This window comes from Notechis scutatus, chromosome Z, assembly GCF_049901735.1.
Source record: "Notechis scutatus isolate UNSWTSFEM ecotype Mainland chromosome Z, rNotScu1.2, whole genome shotgun sequence".
In the NCBI taxonomy this organism is placed as follows: Eukaryota; Metazoa; Chordata; class Lepidosauria; order Squamata; family Elapidae; genus Notechis; species Notechis scutatus.
The window spans coordinates 138199209-138219948 of record NC_142025.1 but is presented as its reverse complement, the minus strand read 5'-3'; the positions used below and the strand labels follow the sequence as shown (position 1 = coordinate 138219948).

At 37.9% G+C, this 20740-nt stretch overlaps 1 protein-coding gene across 5 annotated transcripts in view; it reads left to right on the top strand.

Annotated features, from left to right (window-relative positions):
• The window catches only part of LOC113418616 (voltage-gated potassium channel KCNC1-like), a 49747-nt gene extending 41003 nt beyond the window's left edge, over positions 1-8744 (top strand). Inside the window, exons 4-8 of one of the 5 annotated variants that reach the window (XR_015745767.1) lie at positions 100-188; positions 317-407; positions 2452-2494; positions 3689-3745; positions 8540-8626. Coding sequence is in view for 3 of the 5 variants with exons in the window: in XM_087946229.1 (XP_087802355.1) it covers positions 100-188; positions 317-601 (374 nt within the window). In the remaining 2 variants the exon portion in view is untranslated. Of the gene's footprint in view, positions 1-99; positions 189-316; positions 1810-2451; positions 2495-3688; positions 3746-8539 lie in introns of those variants that run through there. The other 4 variants (XM_087946230.1, XM_087946229.1, XM_026677602.2 and 1 more) reach the window with 4 other exon arrangements.
• Positions 8745-20740: the final 11996 nt, after the last annotated feature.

Below are 20740 nucleotides of genomic sequence, written 5' to 3'. Positions count from 1 at the left end.
GTGTCCAACTAAGAAGGGCAAGACAATAACTTTGCCAATCAATAGTTAGGATGTAGGATGGATACACAGGATACTTGACCAACTCTTTTTCTTTTACAGTAAACCAGGACCTGTTCAGTGCTGAATTGATAACTGGCATGTTCATTACTATGGAAGACAAGCTCATTGGTTTTATTCAGGCAGAAAGGGTATTTACACATATCCATTTATCACTGTAAGAGATTGTGCTGGGGTGTCTACAGGGAAGTGGTAAAAATTTAGTCCAAAATGGCAGCCACAACAATGGGTTTGAAATCCTGTCTCCTTTTTTATCTAGGATCAAGATACCACAAAGTTTGAGAAACCTCACAGTACAAGTAGTCCTCGACTTACAACAGTTCCTTTAGTGAGCGTTCGAAGTTACTATGGTACTGAAAAATGTGACTTTGTGGCTGTTTTTCACACTTACAACCATTGCAACCATCCCCATGATTGTGTGATCAAAATCCAGATGCTTAGCAATTGGTTCATATTTATCACAGTTGCTGTGTCCTGGGGTTATGTGATCATCTTTTGCAACCTTCTGACAATCAAAATCAATGGGGAAGCTAGATTCTCTTAACAATTGTGTTACTAACTTAATAACTGTAGTGATTCACTTAACAGCTGTTGCAAGAAAGGTTGTAAAATGGGGAGGAATCACTTAACAAATATCTCACAACAGAAATTTGGGGATCAACTGTGCTCATAAGTCAAGGACTACCTGCAGTGATTTCCATGTGTGTATTTATATAGAGAGCAGGGTTTCTAACCTCAGCAAATTTAAAATGTGTGGAACAGGCTGGGGAACTCTGGGAGTTGAACTCTGTACATCTTAAAGTTGCTGAACTTGAGAAACACTAATATACAGCAGTATATGCAAATATGCAAACCAGCAGATTTTTAAATCCTATTTTTAAGCAATGCTTTTCTATTATTGAAGTGATGCTTACAGTGAAGTATTTATACTGTCACTGTAAATCTCTGTCAAAGAACTTAGATCCATACAATCAGGCAATGTATTAGTATCAGGCAGTTCACTTAACTGCACCCCCATTTTATATAACTCTGGGACACGGGCATACATGTACATATGCACAGGTTACCAAAGGAGTTTTTTTCCTCTCCAATTTCTGAAAGGCAAATCGTACAAAAAGGATGTATCAGGCTATCTCTTCATTCTTGTCTTCTCTTCTCTTTTATGGTACAGATAAAATAACAATTAACTACTTCAGGTTAATCACAAGCCATAACTTATCATGTTAGTCCCTTGCCAGATCCTTCTTCTTTACTTTAAAATTAATTATAAAAGTTTATTAGTGTTTAATAGAAGACCTACAAAAAGCCTCAAACCCAGGGAGTCATACAGTAAGGGAATCAACAAGGAAAGGAAAGTGACCAAGCATGAGCAGATGTGAACATATTGTAAGGATGTTATTTTTAGGCATGATGTTAATTTCAGTCTCAGAGCTCAAGGTAGTATATTCCATACATAGATTTCTCCAACCAGTGGTGCTCCGGATTTGTGAGGCCCTCCAGAGGCTGGGTTGGGAATTACAGGAGTCAAAGTTTAGCGCCATGGAAAGGGTACCATGTTCGGGAAAAGCTTCTTTAGTACGCATGCAGACAAGTTGCAGTCCCCCCCCTTTTTTTTACAATCAGGATTAAAATTCAAAAGAGACAGCAGCAAGTCGCTCAAAATTTTGCTGGTTTGGGTAGAGTGCCAATATCTTCATTTCTATTCTTTGCAGCTATCATATATATAGACACAGATTCATACTTACCTTCCTAATTCCCCCTCCTCCCCCGCTCCCATGTCCTATGTGCTTTGGCTTTATTTCATTATTATCTGTTTTCATTTTCAGGGCAAATATTGCGCCTGTCCATGGAAGAGAACGATGGGGAGTCCCATAGCCCTAGAACTGAGAGTTGGGGTGTCCAACAGTACCTGTCCTTAAAGCATAGAGTGGAGGGAAAAAAAGAGAGTGTTTTAAAAAGCAGCATTTTTCAAACCTGCCAACTTTAAGATGTGTGCACTTCAATTGCCAGAATTCCTCAGTCAGCCATGCTGGCTGGGAATTCTGGGAGTTAAAGTCCATACCTCTTAAAATTGCCAAGTTTGAAAGACATCCTTTTTAAAGGGACATTGAAGATGGACACCATTAGGGGAACAAATTGATGGAGTATGGGGTTATGGGTACAGAGTTGAGGTGAAATTGGGAGGAGCTGAATTGTTGAAAGGGTAAAAAAAAACAACAGACAACACAATCCATGGCTTCACTGAGTCACAGAGATAGGTAACATCTCAATACCATCCATCGTGAGCAAAGCTTATTCTTCCTGGCAGAGATGGGGCTTCCCTCGTGTTCTTCCCAATGGTGGGCTGCATCAATATTTGATTCCAATTAATGCCCCATTTCATACGTCTTGTAGGGTCTACTCTGTATTCTCGTAACGCCCCGACTGCGTGAGCCAGGTACGTATCTTGTGCCATACACCTCAGCCTGCTTATTTACACACCTGGGGGGTTAATGGGGAAAATTTTCCATTTTTCACAGGCAACTGGTTAGAGATGTCTGGATGAAGCTGAGGCTTCATGCCAGCCTTTGATTCAGGGATTGGGCGGAGAAGGACAAAAATCCAAAACAATTCCATCAAACAGCCTTTAGACTTCTTGTCATGGACTAATTGCTTATGCCAATATTTGTAGCCCCAAAGGATTGAAAAAATTAAATCGTGACGATTCTGTGCATTAGATGCAATTCTTAGGGGAATCTAGGGTTGGTTGCACAGTTTAATTGCCCGGCAGTACCATGGTTCTCGCTTTATGCTTTCCATTGGACAGATTCAAACAATTTTGTCCATCCAAATTCTTGGTACAATTCTTGCCATTCACACTTTTTAATTTTCCTGTGTGTGCAAATCAGTGCTCCTCTCTTTTTTCCATGTGCCCATTGTTTTGCATATGTTTACCTAAGCATCTGTGTTATGAACATATGCAAAACCCCAAATCATGGCCAAGGAAATAAAGGAGTGGCTAGCCCTGGTTGCAAAATTGAATTCTGGGTGTAGACAACAACAGTGTGTGCAAAAACAGGTAAGTGTCAAACGGAGTGGCTGGTGAAATGTTTGGATATCGTTGCATGCCAAGGAAGCTTGGCTTCCCATTTGCACATTCAAAACTAGTGCTAATGGGACAGAAACAATACAATGTATTTGCATGCATACCTCGTTCAAGCTGCAGGTGAACCTAAAGGATAAGCGTGCAATCTGCTGCTTAGTTGCATTTAATTAAAAAGTTGCACGTGAAAATAAACTGGATAGCCTCCTTGCTTCTTAAGTTTTGCTTCATTCAAGTAATTCTGGACAATTTTAGAGAATTGTACAGTAAAAAGTAAAAGTTTGCTTGGTGTGAGCGAACCTTAGAATGTGCAAGTTGTTCCTGTGTAGGTAAAAATGAACCGATGAGCACAGGAAATCTGCACTTTGCACGTGCTGTTATTCCTTTTGCTCCATGCTGCGTGTCAAAAGAAAGGGCGAGCACATGCTGATTATTTGCAAAACTCTCCTTCTTTTGCACATAAAGGAGTGAATGTTTGCTTGCACAAGCTATCCTGCTTAGCACTTCCAGCCCGTGTGATCAGGTATTTGTGTCTTTCTTTGTTCCCAGCTCTGATTACCGCCTGAGACTGGCTGGGCATGTGAACTCCAGCGCTCCCTGGAGGAGGTCAGCCCTGCTCTGCTTTCACTCCAATCTCACTTGTTGCTTTTTGTGTGGTGTTGGGGGCTGCTGGCAAATAAATAAGGAGGCCTTAGGACATGGTCCTCTGTCTTTAGTCAGGTTTCTCTCTCCTGCTCAGGACTGAGTTGGGGTATCACACCAGGTCTATTTGGATATGTTTGCATGACTCCTCTGGTTAACTTATTGTCAGTTATGGAATCATAAACTAATCAAATTAGCTAGGTTAGCACATCATTGTTAGGCTAAATCATTGTGATCTTGTTTCTGTTTATTGTGTCATGTGAACACATATGTGTAGCAGGGCTGAACAACAGCCATCTCTGATACAGAATAACACTTTTTGCATGAAAGTACAGGTAGTTCTCAATTTACAACCTTTCGTTAATAGTTATGATGGACTCAAAAAGATGTACTGATATGACCGTTGTACTACACCTGCTATCTGTACTGAGTTATGAGAGAGAGGGAGGGGGAGGGAGGGAGGGAGGGAGTTTGGCTTCCATAAGCTAAGGAATTGCACCAGATTTGTAATAGATTTAGTGTAATATTCTGATCAGAAAGCTAATGCCTCTCTGTTACACACTGTGAATATGTAAAAGCATGATCATCTGATAATAGGAGCATGCTTTGTAGAGTGTCCGTGGGATGACATGTAATGACTTACTACCTGCATGCAAACATACAAAAGCATTACATACTGTATACCATGCCATTATACGTCTGCAGAGTGCACACTGATATATGGAGTGGTATACTTTACATGTATATTGTACTATACCTTGAATCATCAGGTTCCAATTCAAAACAGTCGGCAGTATGTATACTGAAGTGCTGCAGATAGGGTACACAAGCACAACAATGGATCTCCTGATATTCATTTGTATTGGTCTAGATCAGCCTTCTACTATTTGGTGGTCTTCAGATGTATAAGATTAAAACTTCCATAATTCCCAGATAGCATGAATAATTTAGCTGGAGAATATCAGGTTGGAGATGGATAGGTGGCTGGACAGAATGATAGCCAGACTAACATATCAATATCCAATAAACATACACTATATTTTCATAATATACCATAAACATCTCAGAATAGCATCTGTGGTGTATGTTCTCAACTACTTTCTTTTAATGGAAAAAAGTGTTTTTAATAAAACAAATATTAAAAAATAAAACAAATTCCATGCATATTAACAGTAGCATATACATTATACAGGGTTTTTCAAACTGAATTCTCTTTGAATTTGATGGGGTTCCCTGAGAAACTAAGAGACAAAAAAACCTTAACTAACTTGAATATATAAAGTTAAATTATATGCACAAACTTCGTTTTATTAGTAATATTTATCCCTAGTTTTGCCTTTTGATCAGGAATTCCAATTTTTTAACAGGTTCTATAGCCTGAAAAAAATTGAACACCCACCCTCCTACCCTCAGTTATATGACTCATGTGTCAGCCATGTTTAACCTGGAACATACCGGTATATTTAAAGTATGTTTCATATATCCCTTCTTCAAACAGCATATTAATTACATGCATTACATTAATATTATGAATATACTTATAATGGTTTGACCCTCACATGCACCATCTGGAATAAACTCCCATTTAATACAGATCACGCTACCAAGAGTCTTACCAAGTGTTATACTACTGAATCTTACAACCAACTGTGCATTTACCTTTGGAAGAGCTTCAAAGTTTGCATTGGGGCCTTTCCATCTTTCAACATTCTTAGGCTGCCTCACTCCGTCCCAGAACCAACACCATTTTCAGAGCAGCTACAATGAATCATGGCTCTTTCCCAATGTGATGAGCACAAGAAATGTTTCTTCCATTGGGAGGAGGTGTGTGGAGACAAAGGTATGGGGCCCTGTAGGGTAGGATGCGGGCCCCAAGGCCTATGGGGCGGGAAGCAAAGCAGGAGATGGGAGAGGCCCAGAGTAGGCCGCATGTGAGCTAGGGAAGTACTACACTGCAGGCCTGGGCTTGCACTCAGCCTCCATTTAATGACCACATCAGAAAAAGGGGTGGAGGTTGTTAAGCAGAATGATCATGCAATTGCCTCGCTTAATGACCATTACAACTTTCAACCATAATGGCCAGACTCCATTAAAGTTGTGTGTCAAGGGCTACCTGTAAGGGCCTAAGGACATGGCTCTTCCAGTTGGCCTGTGGCCCCAATCTGTGAATAGCACAATGGAAGGGGTTGATCGAGTAACAATCGATCCTACCTCCCCCATTGTGCCTCTGCCCTTCCCACAGGTCCTTTGGGTGGCCAATAAATTTTATAAATAAAAACCAAATGTGTAATGACAAGCTGCCTACCAAAGTAGGCTTTAGTTTGCTGGTTGTTACTTTCCTCTATGAGATACACAAAACATTTAAGTCATAACATGTTCTATTCCCATGCATCTCCTCAACAGGTATATTGTTGTATGAAGCAAGTTTGGCCTGCATGGTTTTGTCTGTATTGCACAATCGGCTGTGAGTTGTGTAGCAAACATGTAAATGGTGACAGTGAGGATCATCTACATAAATAAGTGTAAAATAAGGGGAAAAACAGGTTTTTAGGAGAGGGGACAGAATGGAAGGTCATGGTGGGAATTGCTTTGGCAGCAAAAGGGTTTTTCAGATTAAATTTCTCCTCCTCTATACAATCTGTGATCCCTATAATTATCAGTCTTTCTTTCTTTAGGATAAGTGCATTTTTTTAAACCGGCAAACTTTTTTTCCTTCTCTTATGCAGGATATGCCCTTTATTTTTTTCTGCCTGCATTTTATATATTTTGGAATGGTTGGGGTTGGGAGGGTGTTATATAGATGCCAAACAGAATTATAAAGTTTAGCCACTATAAATTGAATTAGGGCAAATCGGTGTCTAGGAGTATTTTTAATTAGCTTTTTTTCTGGCATTCTACTTTTGAATGGAGATGAATCTTATTTGGGGGAACAGTTCCCATCTGGAACAGTAACAACTCCATTCCAGAGGTATCCAGAGGAGGGAAGTTAAAAAAAATTAAGATAGTAGCCAGAACTGTATGATTGAAGCTTCATCCTTTTTTCACATATGCTGAAACAAACTTAAAAGGGGCGGGGTTTCAATTCACGTGTTTGTGGCCACCATATTGACTTTTTGACAACCCCTCTGAGGACACCACAGATTGATAAAAGAAAAGAGAGGGCCTTGTACTCCTAAATTCTGCTTCTCAGAACAGATTGTCCTTTGTAAATAGGAAAAGCTAAAAGGAAATGACAATCTCTGCTGCTCATCGCTCTTAACAGTGCTGTGAGAGCCTGTAGGGCAGTCTTTTCAAGCTTAGCCATTTTAAGATGCATGAACTTCAACTCCCAGAATTCCCCAGCCAACAAGGAATTCTGAAATTGAAGTCCACACATCTTGAAAACAACCAGAGTTGAGAAATGCTACTATAGGGTGTAATTTCTGAAGTGCTGGACCATAGCCATAGAAAATCAGAACTCAGTTTGCTGCTTAGAGAGTGATACCATTAAAACAAAAGAGGGAAAGGCCTATTTCAACCAAAATATGGTTCCATCAAGAAAAGATGGAATAATCACATAAGAAAAAAGGAAATAAAAATAGACAATAGTTTTCAATTCAGGTGGAAAGGGGCAGCCCATTTCCAAATTTGTTATCCCAGAATTGTCCCCTTGATTGTAATAATAGCAACCAAATAATCTAGGCCTAGTAGGATTCTCATACCCACACATCACCTGCTTTGCTAATCTGTGTTCTGAAAGGCCTGTGAGGTTGGAAGAATTTATGGTACTACTGGGAAGTAAGCAAGAATTCATTTGAAGTCCGGATGGAACAATACATACCAGCCTAATCATTAGATATTGTTTTGATTTAAATAATTATTAAGTTTTTTTGGAATCAATTATTATACAGTTCAAAGTTGAGCTTTGATATAGAATATGACATGGGTTTGTCATGGTTGGTGGTTTGAGATGCTAGTAAAGATGCAGGCTAAAGTCTAAAGTGAAGGAATCGGGGCATTTCCAGACAATGTTTTCAGTGGACAATTATTCTGCCTTATTCATAGCATTTTAAAGGAGCAGAAATCCAGATGAGCCTGTTTTCTATCCACTTTAAAAAAAACACTGAAAAAAGAATGAAAGAGAAGATGGAATTGTTGCACTAATGCTTTTGACTGGCTTTAGTAGGTCACTCCACTGGCAATACCTTCAACCAGATTTAGCAGTTTTATACAGCTAGTTAGCTGTTGTATTTAGCGAACTCTGATGATCTAGGAACTGCCCTATAGCTGTCTAGATAGCAGTATGGAAGTACTGAAATAACACAGTTTGGTTTTTGAACGTCCCAATTGTCCAATTGTGTTGAGAATGCAAATTTCTAAAGAGTACCAAATTGTGAGAAGACTGTTCTAAACCTTCATAAAGTGTGACTTAATATTAGTGAAATGCTGCTTTAATTAAAACAAAATAAAACCAAGTATCCCAGTTTGGACCGTACAGCGAGCATCTCTGCAGCTGATGAAGAATTGGGAATGGAGGAGAAAAAGTTGCTGTTTCAGAAATCATGATTATGAAACCACAGATTTTTAAATGCAGCCAACATTGGGGTAAATGGAGCAGATCTGAATCAGTGTAAAGTTATCAGTGAAACATAGCAGAAAGTAGCTTTTTCCCCTCTGTACACTATTGAGATTGCCTGACAGAGTTCCATTAAGTCTTAACCAGACTTGTGTTTTGTGCATTCACTCACTTCTCTCATCTCTCTCTTTTCTTCCTGACAGCACTCCCCACAGGCTATGAGAAGTCCCACAGCCTGAACAGCATTGCTGGTCTACCTCCATCTCCAGCACCCCTTTCCTTTGGCTCACCTGGTTCCGTCCGACGTCCTCGCTCGCCCATCCCTTCCATACTCTAGAGACACACCAGGAATGCTTGGGGTTAGCTTGTATGTTTGTTTCTTTAAAGACAAGAAGAAGGAAAAGGTAATGCCAAAAGATAGGGGGGGCAGAGTTAAAGGCAAAGAAAACACTCTCTGCCAAATGCATTGGAACACACAAAATGCGGGAGACACCCATACAGGTGGTGTTGCACTAAATTTGCACTTTCTGGAGCATCCATGAGAATTCTGAGGCCTGAAGCCTTCGATCCCTGTAGCTTTGAATCAGGAGTACAGCTTAAGCATCTACTGCAGGAGGAAGGGTGAGGGATGGTTTGCTCTGAAAATCCAAACACTCCAAAAGCAGGAGAGGAGATGTGTCAAGGACAAACATTGCAGGAAAGAGCCCAAGGCCCTCCTTTCTGGATTCTCTGCATCCTTCCCTTCATCCACCTTATCAGACTGCACAGTATTTCTCTGACCCTGGCTTTGCAGTTTTTCTCTCTCTGTTTAATGCTCTTTCCCTTTTCATCATCTTACTCAGGACTGTAATGAGCCATAGAGCCTTCCTTCCTTCCTTTCCTTCTGTTTTGTGTCTCTCGGTCTGCACCTTGTTATCTACGTTTGTTTCTCTGTCCTTCCTATCTATCTCTGAACTTTTCCCATAGTAAAATCTATCTCTATGTTAAATCTTCCCTCACAAATAACATGTTTCCAGTCTTTCTACCTGTCTCTCTCTTAACTTTCCTTATTTCCTTAATGAGCGGTTCTCATTCTTTAAACACATGAACCCTCCACCGTTTCTCTGAAGAAGGCCATCCACTCATCTGCCTTGGGTCTTCTGTCGTTCCTTGGAATTGTTCTTCTGTTCTGTGCATGGATCTTCCATCAATCACAAGCAATAAGGTCAGACTCTCCCTTCTGCCTGGATGCATGATAACGACTTTCCTATGATGTAGATAATCCAAGAATAACCAAGTTCCCACAGATGAAAGAGCTGAAGGTAAGCGCAGAGACCAGGATGGGGTCTGGGAGAAGGCAACTCCAGCATCTGACTAGGTTTGAAGGAGAAGCTAGAGAACCCGCCTCTTCCTTTTGCCTCTCTCTCCTTTCTTCTCTTTTGTTTGTTTCTTTTTCCACACACAGAAAAGGACAACGGAGCACTACTTGTTGAGGTGGGTGCTTTCACTGTGATTTTTTTTCCTCTTTCCATCCAAAGTTGAGATGGGATGCTTGTTTGATCTGATTGCAAAAAAAAAAACCCAAACAAACAAACCCACAAGAGTGTGGAAAACAAAGAGATATGAGAACAACAACCAAGAGAACGCAGGAAAAAGAAATCTATTTTTCAACCGAAAAAGAATAACCACAGGATCAGAAAATTTATTGGCAACTGCACAGGGAAAGATATCTTCCCTATGTTTCTTCTGGAACAAGAAAATATAGGACATGTCACTGAGCACTTGAGTATGGGACACCTGGTTTTTTCAAAGCAATGCTGCTGATACAGACAAAAAAAAACACATAAGGAATAGCACCACCGAGCTAAACTATTTAGAATCTGCATTTTTCAAGCCAGCATGTATTTGCATGTAATACTGTAAGCGACAATATTTAATGTTATATGCAAAAGCAAATGAAAAAAAAATGACAAAAAAGAAGTACAAAAAAGCAAAAAGAGGTATATTTTCCTTCAGGACTTGAAATCCCCTGCAACAAAAAACATCACCAAATTTAGCAAGTACCCCCTCCCCCTGATCTGTTTCCATCCTGCAAGGGGGTAAGAAGCACTGTACATTGTAGGAGATGGATGTATCCTAAAGGGCTTTTTCCTTCCCTGGGCACGTATCACGGATGGCGATAAGATGCTGGCAGAGCAAGCCCTTTGTCCTTGAGCAAAATCCAAGAGCTTCTTGTTTGTTAAGAAAATGTTCATATGATCTGAAATGATGCAAGGGGGAAGAATAGCTTATACTCATTGCTAATTCACATAGTAAATTCCAGAGGAGAAGACAGCGCAGGGGGGTGGGGGAGCAAGGCTGGCATTTTATTATGTGGACATTGAGGAAGTAGCTTGGCGGGAATATAAAAGGCAGAATTTGGTCAAACTGGGAATACGACATTGAGAAATGCTGTACTACAATCCCTTGTATATATAGGCGTTACCTTTAGCTGACATATATTTTAGCACAGGAATTCTGTTTCATCAGAGTGGTGTAAAACTCCAAACAGTGTGTTCCTTTTCTAGATGTTATCTTATTGGAGGCTACCAATCTTCAGTGCCTCAGCTTCCATTCAAAACCTGTTTTCCTAGCAATTAATTGTAGGAAGAAAATTAAGCACCTCAACGTGGTTCAAAAATATACACAACCAGTCTGGTTACCTTTCTTTTTTTTAAATGAGTGATAAGATTTGCAGATTTGCACAGCTCAAGTTTTCCAATGAATGTACTTTTGAGGAATGCAAAATATCATGTTTTGCAAGATGCTCAGGACCGAAGAGGGAATAGTTAGCAGCATGTTAGTTTCTTGAAGTTTTTAAAAGAATTTCTTAAGTCTACCCATCCTATGGGCATAGTTCTGGAGTTGACTATACCAACAACATAGGTCACAGGAAGGTTGATTACTTTGGCAGCAAAATAGATCTGGCATGTTATCAGGGTGTGAATTATATGGAGAGATTTGTAACTGGAGCAACATGGCTCATTCCATAGGCAGTCTAAAAATGTAGCTTTCTAAGGCCAAATATCACAAGTAGCTGAAGCAATAGTTGTCCCACTATCATGCATTATTCTGATACTTCTTGTTGGCAGGCTTTTCATTGACAGGCTATATAGGCAACGAATGGCACAAACCAAGCTATTCTGTAAAACACAGTTAGTCAACAGTGATCTGACTATTATTTGTTATTGGTCCATGTAAAGTCTGTGAACATGACTAAATGCATCACACCATCTTCAGCATCTGAATGGCTTCTTAGCAAAGGGATAGGTATCTCCATTAAATAACCTTTTTTATGATCTTATGGTTAAAATAACCAGCACCAGTAGTATATATCATTATGGTAAGTGTGTGTTCAACTCTCAGAGAGCTAATAAATTATCTGAAGGACCCTCTAGAAGCACTTCTAATATAGATTTGTTTGTTTGTTTGTTTGGTCATATTAATGTTCTGCCTTTCCTTCTCTTCCATAGCATTTCACCCTACAAAACACCCTACAAAAATGTGATGGTACAAGTTGTAATATTCAGTAGTAAAAAAAATTAAAACTTAAATTGCTTTCCTTTTTTGTTAGTCATATTAAACAAAAATTGTTTAGCTTAGACCAGCATTTTTTTAAAATTTGGCCATTTTAAGATATTTGGACTCCAACTCCCAGAATTCCCTAATCAACAAATCTGGGAGTTGAAGTCCATATATAGTAAAATGTCTAGTTTGAAAACACTGGCTTAGAAGACCGTGGATATCTAAACTATTTTTTCTCTCTAGCTAATGGCTACCACATATTGATAGATCAAAGGAAATAACATTGTGAACAGTTGAGATAAAACGATACAGACTTTTCTGACATCAGATCAAAAGAATTCATAGATCTAGGTCTACGTTAATATGTCATTATTTCAACTGACACTTGAAAGGGCCTTGTTTTCTTGAAATACTTGACCTAATGCCCAATCTACATCTGCACTTGTAAAAAAAAGTGCTAGTTTTCACTATCAGAGTGGCAAATCTTTGAATAAAACAAAGATTACTAAAAAAACTAAAAGTGGAAAGGAGGTGAGATTGAAATATTATGGATAGAAAACAAATTGAGACAAAAGGGGTATTTGAATAATACTATTTCTGCTAAGTGAGACAACAAACATGTAGATTTTTTTCTCTCTCCTTTTTTATTATTCCATAATACAAATTTGGAAGTCTTTAATCTTCCTTCCTCCCTCCCTCCCTCCCTCCCTCCTTCCCTTCCTTCCTTTTTTTCTCTGAATTAAGACTTTCTAGTGTCTATGGGGCAAAGTTCTTAAATTAGAATAAAGAGATGGAAATGGCTAAAAGTATATTTTGGCTTATTAAGTTATGTTTGTATCAGTGAAAAGAATAGCTAGCATCTTTTCTTATTCTATTTTTTAAATTGTTCCCATTGACAATATTTTTTGACTGGTCAAAATTATGGAAGGGTTTATAATGAAGTCAAGGTTCCTAGATTTGTGTGTGTGTGTGTGTGTGTGTGTGTGTGTGTATACGTTGTTTTTATAACAATAAAACTGGTCCCTAATAGATCTGAAGAATATCTGGTATTGATTTTGTAATGAAAGAATTTTATATACATGAGATGCAGTGGCAATTGAATGAACATCCATTAGACTCAAATGGAATAAAAATTGTTTCACCTTGCTTTGCAAATTTATAGTTGCAAAATCTTCAGGCTTGTTCATTGATTTCCTTTCCTCTTCCTGCACATGGGGACCTCTGTAACCTACTTTTAGAAACTAACTATGGTTCCCCATTATATCTCAACTTGGAAATCACAGTTGCTCTAGATAGACTTTGTTAAAAGCTATCAGATCAATTTAGAAGTGATAGGAAATTGTGGTTTGTTCAAAAACAAAGGATCAGAGCTCCCAGAATATACAAGACAGAATGAGAAAGAGAAATGATACAAATCTCATTGTACACAAAATATTTTGTCATTACAACTTAACTAGACAGGATTTTATTGAAATAAATCTTTTTAGTGTATTTTGATAGCTTAGATAGATAAGGCTGTAGTTTCTACGTAAGAAAACACTAAATACAACCATCGAGTTTCTACAATTTGTTCCTCATCCATAACGTTATTATTCCTAGACTTGGTATATGTCAATTAATATAGCATAATAATTAAATTAGTTAAGATTTTTGGTAGAAATAGTTATTATTGTATTTTTAAACTCCCAACATAATTTATTTCTCAGCATAATCAAATCATTAAATAATAAAACAATCAAATCAAATCAATTGCCCATCATACTATATTGAAATCTCTCAATTAAGAAAAAGCTATATGGCCAAATGAAACAAACTTTCCTGAAAAACAATAAAGATGAAAAGCATGTTAGTATGTTGATGAAAAAACAAAAAAATTTGCCACATGTATTCATTTGTCTGCTACACCCCCCCTAAATTACATGATTTCATAGGAAAATATATCACGGAATTAATCCAAAGTAATTAATAATGTAATCATAATTTGATTTAATCAATCAAAAGTCAGTTCCAAATCCTCTATATTTGAAGGCTGCAAATGATATATGTCACCAAAGTGTCATGCTAATAGTAAGCACATTTTAATTAAAAGTTTTGATTCTGATATAACCAATGAAAGAATCAATTTCCTTGTTTTTGCAGTCGAGGATGCTTGTTAAGAACTTTAGAGATGATCAACAATTCCATGACAATGTCATTTGGAACTTGTGATTATCATAATTTATATATAAAGCAAATTGTCTGTGGTGTAAACTAGTCTATATATATATATGTGTTTTCCTAAGTTTTCGTGGGTACTTACATGTATGGTATTCAGCTTTGTTCGGGTATTTTTCCACGTCATTATAGTTGTGCTTTTAAAGTTGTAGCAACGTTTCGGCAGAATCTCATCTGCCATCATCAGGCTTCTATATTGTGTTCGTCTGTGAGTCAGACTTTTACAGTTGTTTCAGTTTTAAATTTGGGGCTAGCCTACTGCTGTGCCAGAATGGATTTTTCTTCATTCTGATTGGTTGGGAGTCTTGGTCTGTGTTTATTGGTCTTGGGGAGGTGCTTCAGTCTCTGCATGTGTAGGCTGGGCTTAATTTGTGGAACGCTCCTCCTCCTCCACAGGACTCCTCCCCAGTGTTCCCTAGTTTTGGCGAAGACGAGAGAAATAAACGCCCTCGTCCTCAATACCCTAACAATTCATTGGCCGGAACAGGATCCCACTAGACGGAAAAAGGGGTGGGGCTGGGTGCTCTTCACAGCTCAAAGAGAACGGGCGTATCAGGTAACTTTCTCCCATGAGCTGTTCAGAGCATCCAGTAGTGGGACATACCAAAGCTTGGCCTGTCCTACGGGAGGGACTCCGTCTGGCCTGGAATCTCCTCCTGGTCCCTGTGGACCCGTTGCAGAACTCTTCTGCCAAAGGAAGCCTCAGCGGATGCAAACACATCAATTTTATAATGTGTAATGAATGGCGATAGGGAAGCCCAAGTTGCGGCTCAACAAATTTCAGTTATTGGTGCCTGTGTGGCCCACGCTGCCGATGTTGCAGCACTCCTTGTTGAACTCCTTGTTGAACGAGCTGTAATGCCCCTGGGCACCTGCAGGGATTGAGTCTGATACACTTTCGCTATTGCAGCCCGTAGCCAACGGCCTATCGTAGAAGGTGAGACCTTGTTGGGCTGAAAGGATACGAATAAGGCCTCCATTTTTCTGAAAGGCACTGTGCATTTGATATATATTTGCAATGCTCACCTCACATCAAGCCTATGCCATTGCTGTTCCATCCCTTGGGGTGGTCTGCGGCAAAAATTAGGAAGTATCAGCTCCTATGCCCTATGAAAAGCAGAGTTAATTTTGGGTATAAATGTAGGATCAGGGCGAAGGACCACCCAGTCAGCATGGAAAACACAAAGATCTTGTCTGATAGACAAGGCTGCAATCTCCAAAATACGACGAACAGAAGTGATCACTATGAGGAAGACTACTTTATATGTCAGAAATTGTAGACTTGACGATTTCAATGGTTCGAAAGGACCCGTAGTGAGTGCGACAAGGACCTTGTTGAGGTCCCAGGTGGGATAACGGTGTACCGCTGGAGGGCGTAAATTTGTGGCTCCTCGAAGAAAAGACCGTATGTGTGGATGATGGGAAAGAGAAATTAGGCCTTCACAAGTGAGAACTGATGCCAAGGCCGCCACCTGTCTTTTCAAAGGTGATAACCCCTTGTCAAGTCCCTCTTGCAAGAACTCTAGAATTTGAGCCACAGAAGGAGAGGTAGGATCAATTCGGGACTCAGAAACACCAATCAAGCAGAACACAGCAAACTCCAAGACCAATAAACACAGACCAAGACTCCCAACCAATCAGGATGAAGAAAAAACCATTCTGGCACAGCAGTAGGCTAGCCCCAAATTTAAAACTGAAACAACTGTAAAAGTCTGACTCACAGACGAACACAATACAGAAGCCTGATGATGGCAGATGAGATTCTGCCGAAACGTTGCTACAACTTTAAAAGCACAACTACAATGACGTGGGAAAATACCCGAACAAAGCTGAATGCCATACATGTAAGTACCTGCGAAAACTTAAGAAAACAAATATATATATATATATATATATATATATATATATATATATATATATATATATATATATATATATATATATACATACAAACATACAAACATACAAACATACATACATACATACATACATACATACATACATATATACATATATACATATATATATATATATATATATATATATATATATATATATATATATATATATATATATATATATATATATACATACATACATACATGTATATATATATATATATCAGAAAAGATGTTTGGATTTCAACTCCCAGAAGTTCCCAACCAGCCAGAATTCTGAGAGCTGAAGTCTACACATCTTCAAGCAGCCAAAGTTGAGAAACACTGCTCCAGAGAATTTAGAATTTGGTTCGCAAAAGAATGCAACTAGGTTCAGATAATTATGTCTGCACCTCTATTTACCTGGAAAATTTGAGTTTGAAGGAGCTGGGTTGTTTCTTCTTCTAGAAGAAAAAGAGGGTTTGTGTCTTCCAGTATGGCTAAAAATTGTCCTGGCAATGAAAATTGCTCTTAAAATCAATGGAGGCTTTCTCACAATATTAAATACCAGCAGTGACATATAAAACCTAGGTTATATTGAGGCTATAAACTATGTCTGTAGCATTCTACTTTCGACCCTTTAGGACTACAGGAAAAAAACAAAGAAGGTTTAGCGCCCAAAAAAAACTAAAGCAGGATTCCTAGCCAACTATCATTTTGCACATCTTAAGCTTTTTTATTTGCAGTGGGAAATATTTGAAAAGTTTACTCCTGTAAAGTGTAATTCTGTAGCATTGAATCATAGCTGGTGAAAGCACCCAAAGTTGCATTTGATGATAAGAGATGATAAGACAATTTTCTCTGAAACTTTTCTTTTTCATTGAAGATTTCTGTGCCCATACAAAAAGAGAAGGGGGAAAAAACCTTTCAGCAGCCCACCACACCTAATCAAACATACCCATCTTACATACTATGCAAATATTTTTGTGGGTGCCTGTTTGAGCTCACCCCCTCCCCAGACTTGCACAGTTCAAAGGATGGAAGCTCTTTATGCAATGATTTCTATGCAAAATAAACAAATAAAAATATTTAAAAAATGGCTAGAGGAGGGCAGTTGGGAGCATAGGAAAAACATAGGAAGGATGAATTAATGCAGATGACTATTTTTTTTAAAAAAAGTTCCCTTTTGTGGTGCATATTCCACAATCTGCTTCCAAAATGGGAACAGTTGTTCAGTTGGTCATATTGACCTATATATCTCTTTGAAGGATATGTCATTTTGTATGTATATTGTAGTTAGACTGGAGATGGCTTTAAATTTAAGAAAGGTGTGGTCTTGACAAAAGCTGTGATTAGGGGGATACAGTACTATCTAGTAAGTACAGTAAAATTAATACATTAATTGTTTCTAAGTGAACATTCATAGGATTGTATATTGTCTATTTTTCCTTTTCCATTAATATGACCATTTTGTCTTCTCATTATCTGGATGCTCTGAACGACTAAGAATAAAAGGCATGGCAGTAGGCTTTCTAGATCAGAGATTCCAATAGCAAAAGGCTTATGTACAGATAATGTTTGTATTAATTGTAGATTTTCTACCAAGAGTTCTTCTGCCTTTAAAAGGTAGGTGCAGAAGATAATGAGGCAGGCTCATTTAGCATTTCTGCTATGTTGCATCTTAAATATTGTCTGTCCCCTTCCTACCCCATTTAGCAGGGTCAAAGTGCAACTTCCTTTAGCAAGAGTTTCATTTATTTTAATTGCTTTCATTTGTATAATTTGATTTGGCTGGTTTGTCAGAGTTGATTGACGTTGATTGAGTTTGCATAGGACAGTTTGTGTGACCCAGTTCTCCTGGATTGTACCATTTCAATAGATGAACTGGTGGAAAGAATGTTCCCCAGGCTTGTAAATTGCTAATCTCTCCGGCTTAAATAACATAGTCAGGACAGGAGAATTTTGGAAATAGATTAAAATAGGTCTGTGATTTTTTTTCCTGATTATATTAGTAATATGCATGAGAATCTTAGCTAAATAATATTTGTTAGGGCTTAGTAACTTGTCTGGACTTGATCTGTGTATTTGAATTCAAGCCCACATTATAAACTATTGTTTGTAGAAAACTAGCAAGTCAGGTAAATAAACTAATCTATAAGCTTGACATTGGTAAGGAAAGACAAAGTTCTTACTGCAGCCAAGAATCCTGTAGTCCTTTTTGCATTCAGAACTGGGACTGGCCCAGGAGAGTCATAATATCTGTCTTTTACAAGTAAATAATTGGCTCTGAATAAGTAGCTTGAGATAACATATTTGTAGAATTGATATGGGTGAATCATAGTACCATTTAAAGATCAATATCACTTTCTCTTATGTCATTTCTTTTCACTCTTCCTTTGCAGTATTTTCTTCCTTGACAAGATGAAAAAATACCCATTTTGTATGAAAAATTATGTTAGCAATAGACATTGCCTTGCTTTTCCATTTCAGATATTGTCATTGGAATAATTTTCTTACTTGTGTTTTGTTGTTGTTATTGTTGTTCTTGAGAAGTTATTGGTCATTTATATGTCAATAGAAACATTTTAAGCTTCTCATATTGTTTAGATGTATTTTAAATGAGGACACTTGTGGTTGCTTAATTCACTATCACTGATGCAAGTGAAGAAAGAATTTTCATTTTAAAAAACTAATTATATCATGTCTATTTGCAAGAAATGAAGCCAGGTTTGAGAAAAATTTTTAACTATTCCAAACCATGGGAGGGAAAATAGAAACTTTTCCAAAGGAAATAATCTGGTAATGTTAAATATCATTAATATTTTCCACACATAAAATACTGTTTATCACTGCTGATCCTCTACTATAATAGAAACGGATATTTGAATTCAAATATAAGCACAAAGTAAAAAAAAATGAACTATGTTAGTGCTTTTTCTGAGGTGTTTACAAAATCAGTTAATTAAATTATGGCAGCATTTTTAATAAACCATTTTTAAACTTGCCAAATTATGCTAATTTTTCCATTTTCCATATGCAAGAGACCCATTGCTGTTATAAAAATTTGCAGTTACAAATGGAAGGTTGGATATTTAAGAATATAAAAGATATAATCATTCATTTGAAGAAAGCCTTTCTAACGTTTTCTCTATCTCTTTGGTTTGGAAAAAGGATGTAAAGGGGGGAAATGAGGAAAACTTGAATAAATCAGGAGGGGGTTGAATCAGGAGGGGTTCTAGTTATAGTGGATCTTCAGAGAAATATACTGCTATACGTTCACAATATCCAAATCATGGCTTTAATTGTGCCTTGAAAAAGAGTGAACATTCAACCTGTGCAATTTAATTTCTAATTGGATATCTGCATAAGTGTTTGTAAGTACTGACATATCTGCAATAGGTTTATGAACTGCCTTTCACTTATGAATGGTTATGCATAAGTCTTCTTTTTGATCAGAGTTCATTGCTGTTGCCTCAGAATCTCATAAATAATTCCTCGGTGTAAGTACAGAGTGCCTTTCCTGTACTAATAAGAATTGCCAATTTCCTGATTCTCCCCTTTCTTATAAAAAAGGGAAGTATATCCTATATCGGGTAAGCAACCATGGGCCCTTTACAAGCCATGGATTTCAATTCACAAATCCACAGGTTGTGAAGGGGCTATAGTTACCCATCCCTGCCCGATAGGATGAACCTGTAAGTTGTAAGGTTGGACAATCTGGGCTAAAGTAATTATGTTTGGATATATGCAGATGCTTTAAGTCTGGAAGAATGTCACTTTTCTTCCCAGACTCCAATTTAAGATAAATACACAGAAAGTGTATGTCATACTGAACACACAGACAATGATAGCGGCAGATTTTCCTCTTTATACATAGACAGATAAATAAATGAGGAAGTAGCTAAAGTTTGAGCAAGAGTGAAAGCAGCTATCATTTTCTAGAAATTTATCTTATTGCAAATTATGATTGCAAGAACAGAAATTTGCAAGGGAAATTCATTCTACACACATTCAGAAATATTCTTTATTCTAGTGATCTTGCAAGAGAAAAAGAATCAGATTTAAAAATAGAAAATCACCTACTTAGGCAAAATAGCAGTCAGCTCTAGGAAAGCCTCCATGTGAGTTGTATACATTCTTTTCTCCATTTTTGTCCTCAAAATCATCAGATACTCAGTCTACAAACAGCCTAACGGTTGAACTTTGATCTTTGAACAATATTTCCTCCAATCGAAAACTTCTAGAGGAACCAGTCCAATCCAAAACTTATTTTTTTCCACTTGCACTTTTTATTTTCACCAGGGATAATATTCAAACCAAGAGATGTCCCTTAGAGTCACTGATATAACCCATGGTCCTCTTGCACAATCTTTCATTCACATGTAGCGTTTGGATGGCATTGCAACTGTTAAATGGGGTTATAGTGTAAGGTGGGTAGTAATGGATCTGTCTGTGCATATTTGAATATTTCATAGGTCTGCATTTTCCAGCTAGCACTTTATGGCTCAATACCTCTGAATCCATGCATTTCTAGCCATTTCCCACCCAGCCCAAAATCTGTTGGTGTTGAGGCAGAAAAGAAATCTATTGTACTGATCTTTATTGTGTGCTTGAATGTGCAGCCAGAGAAAAGGGGGCTTCAGCTATCTGATAACATAACATGTAAGGTAAAATCAAGCCTTCTAGGGCGCAATAGCCATGAATGATTAAATTTTCCATACAAATCTGTCCATGAATGTCTTAGATGTATATGCCATCTGAGAATGGAAG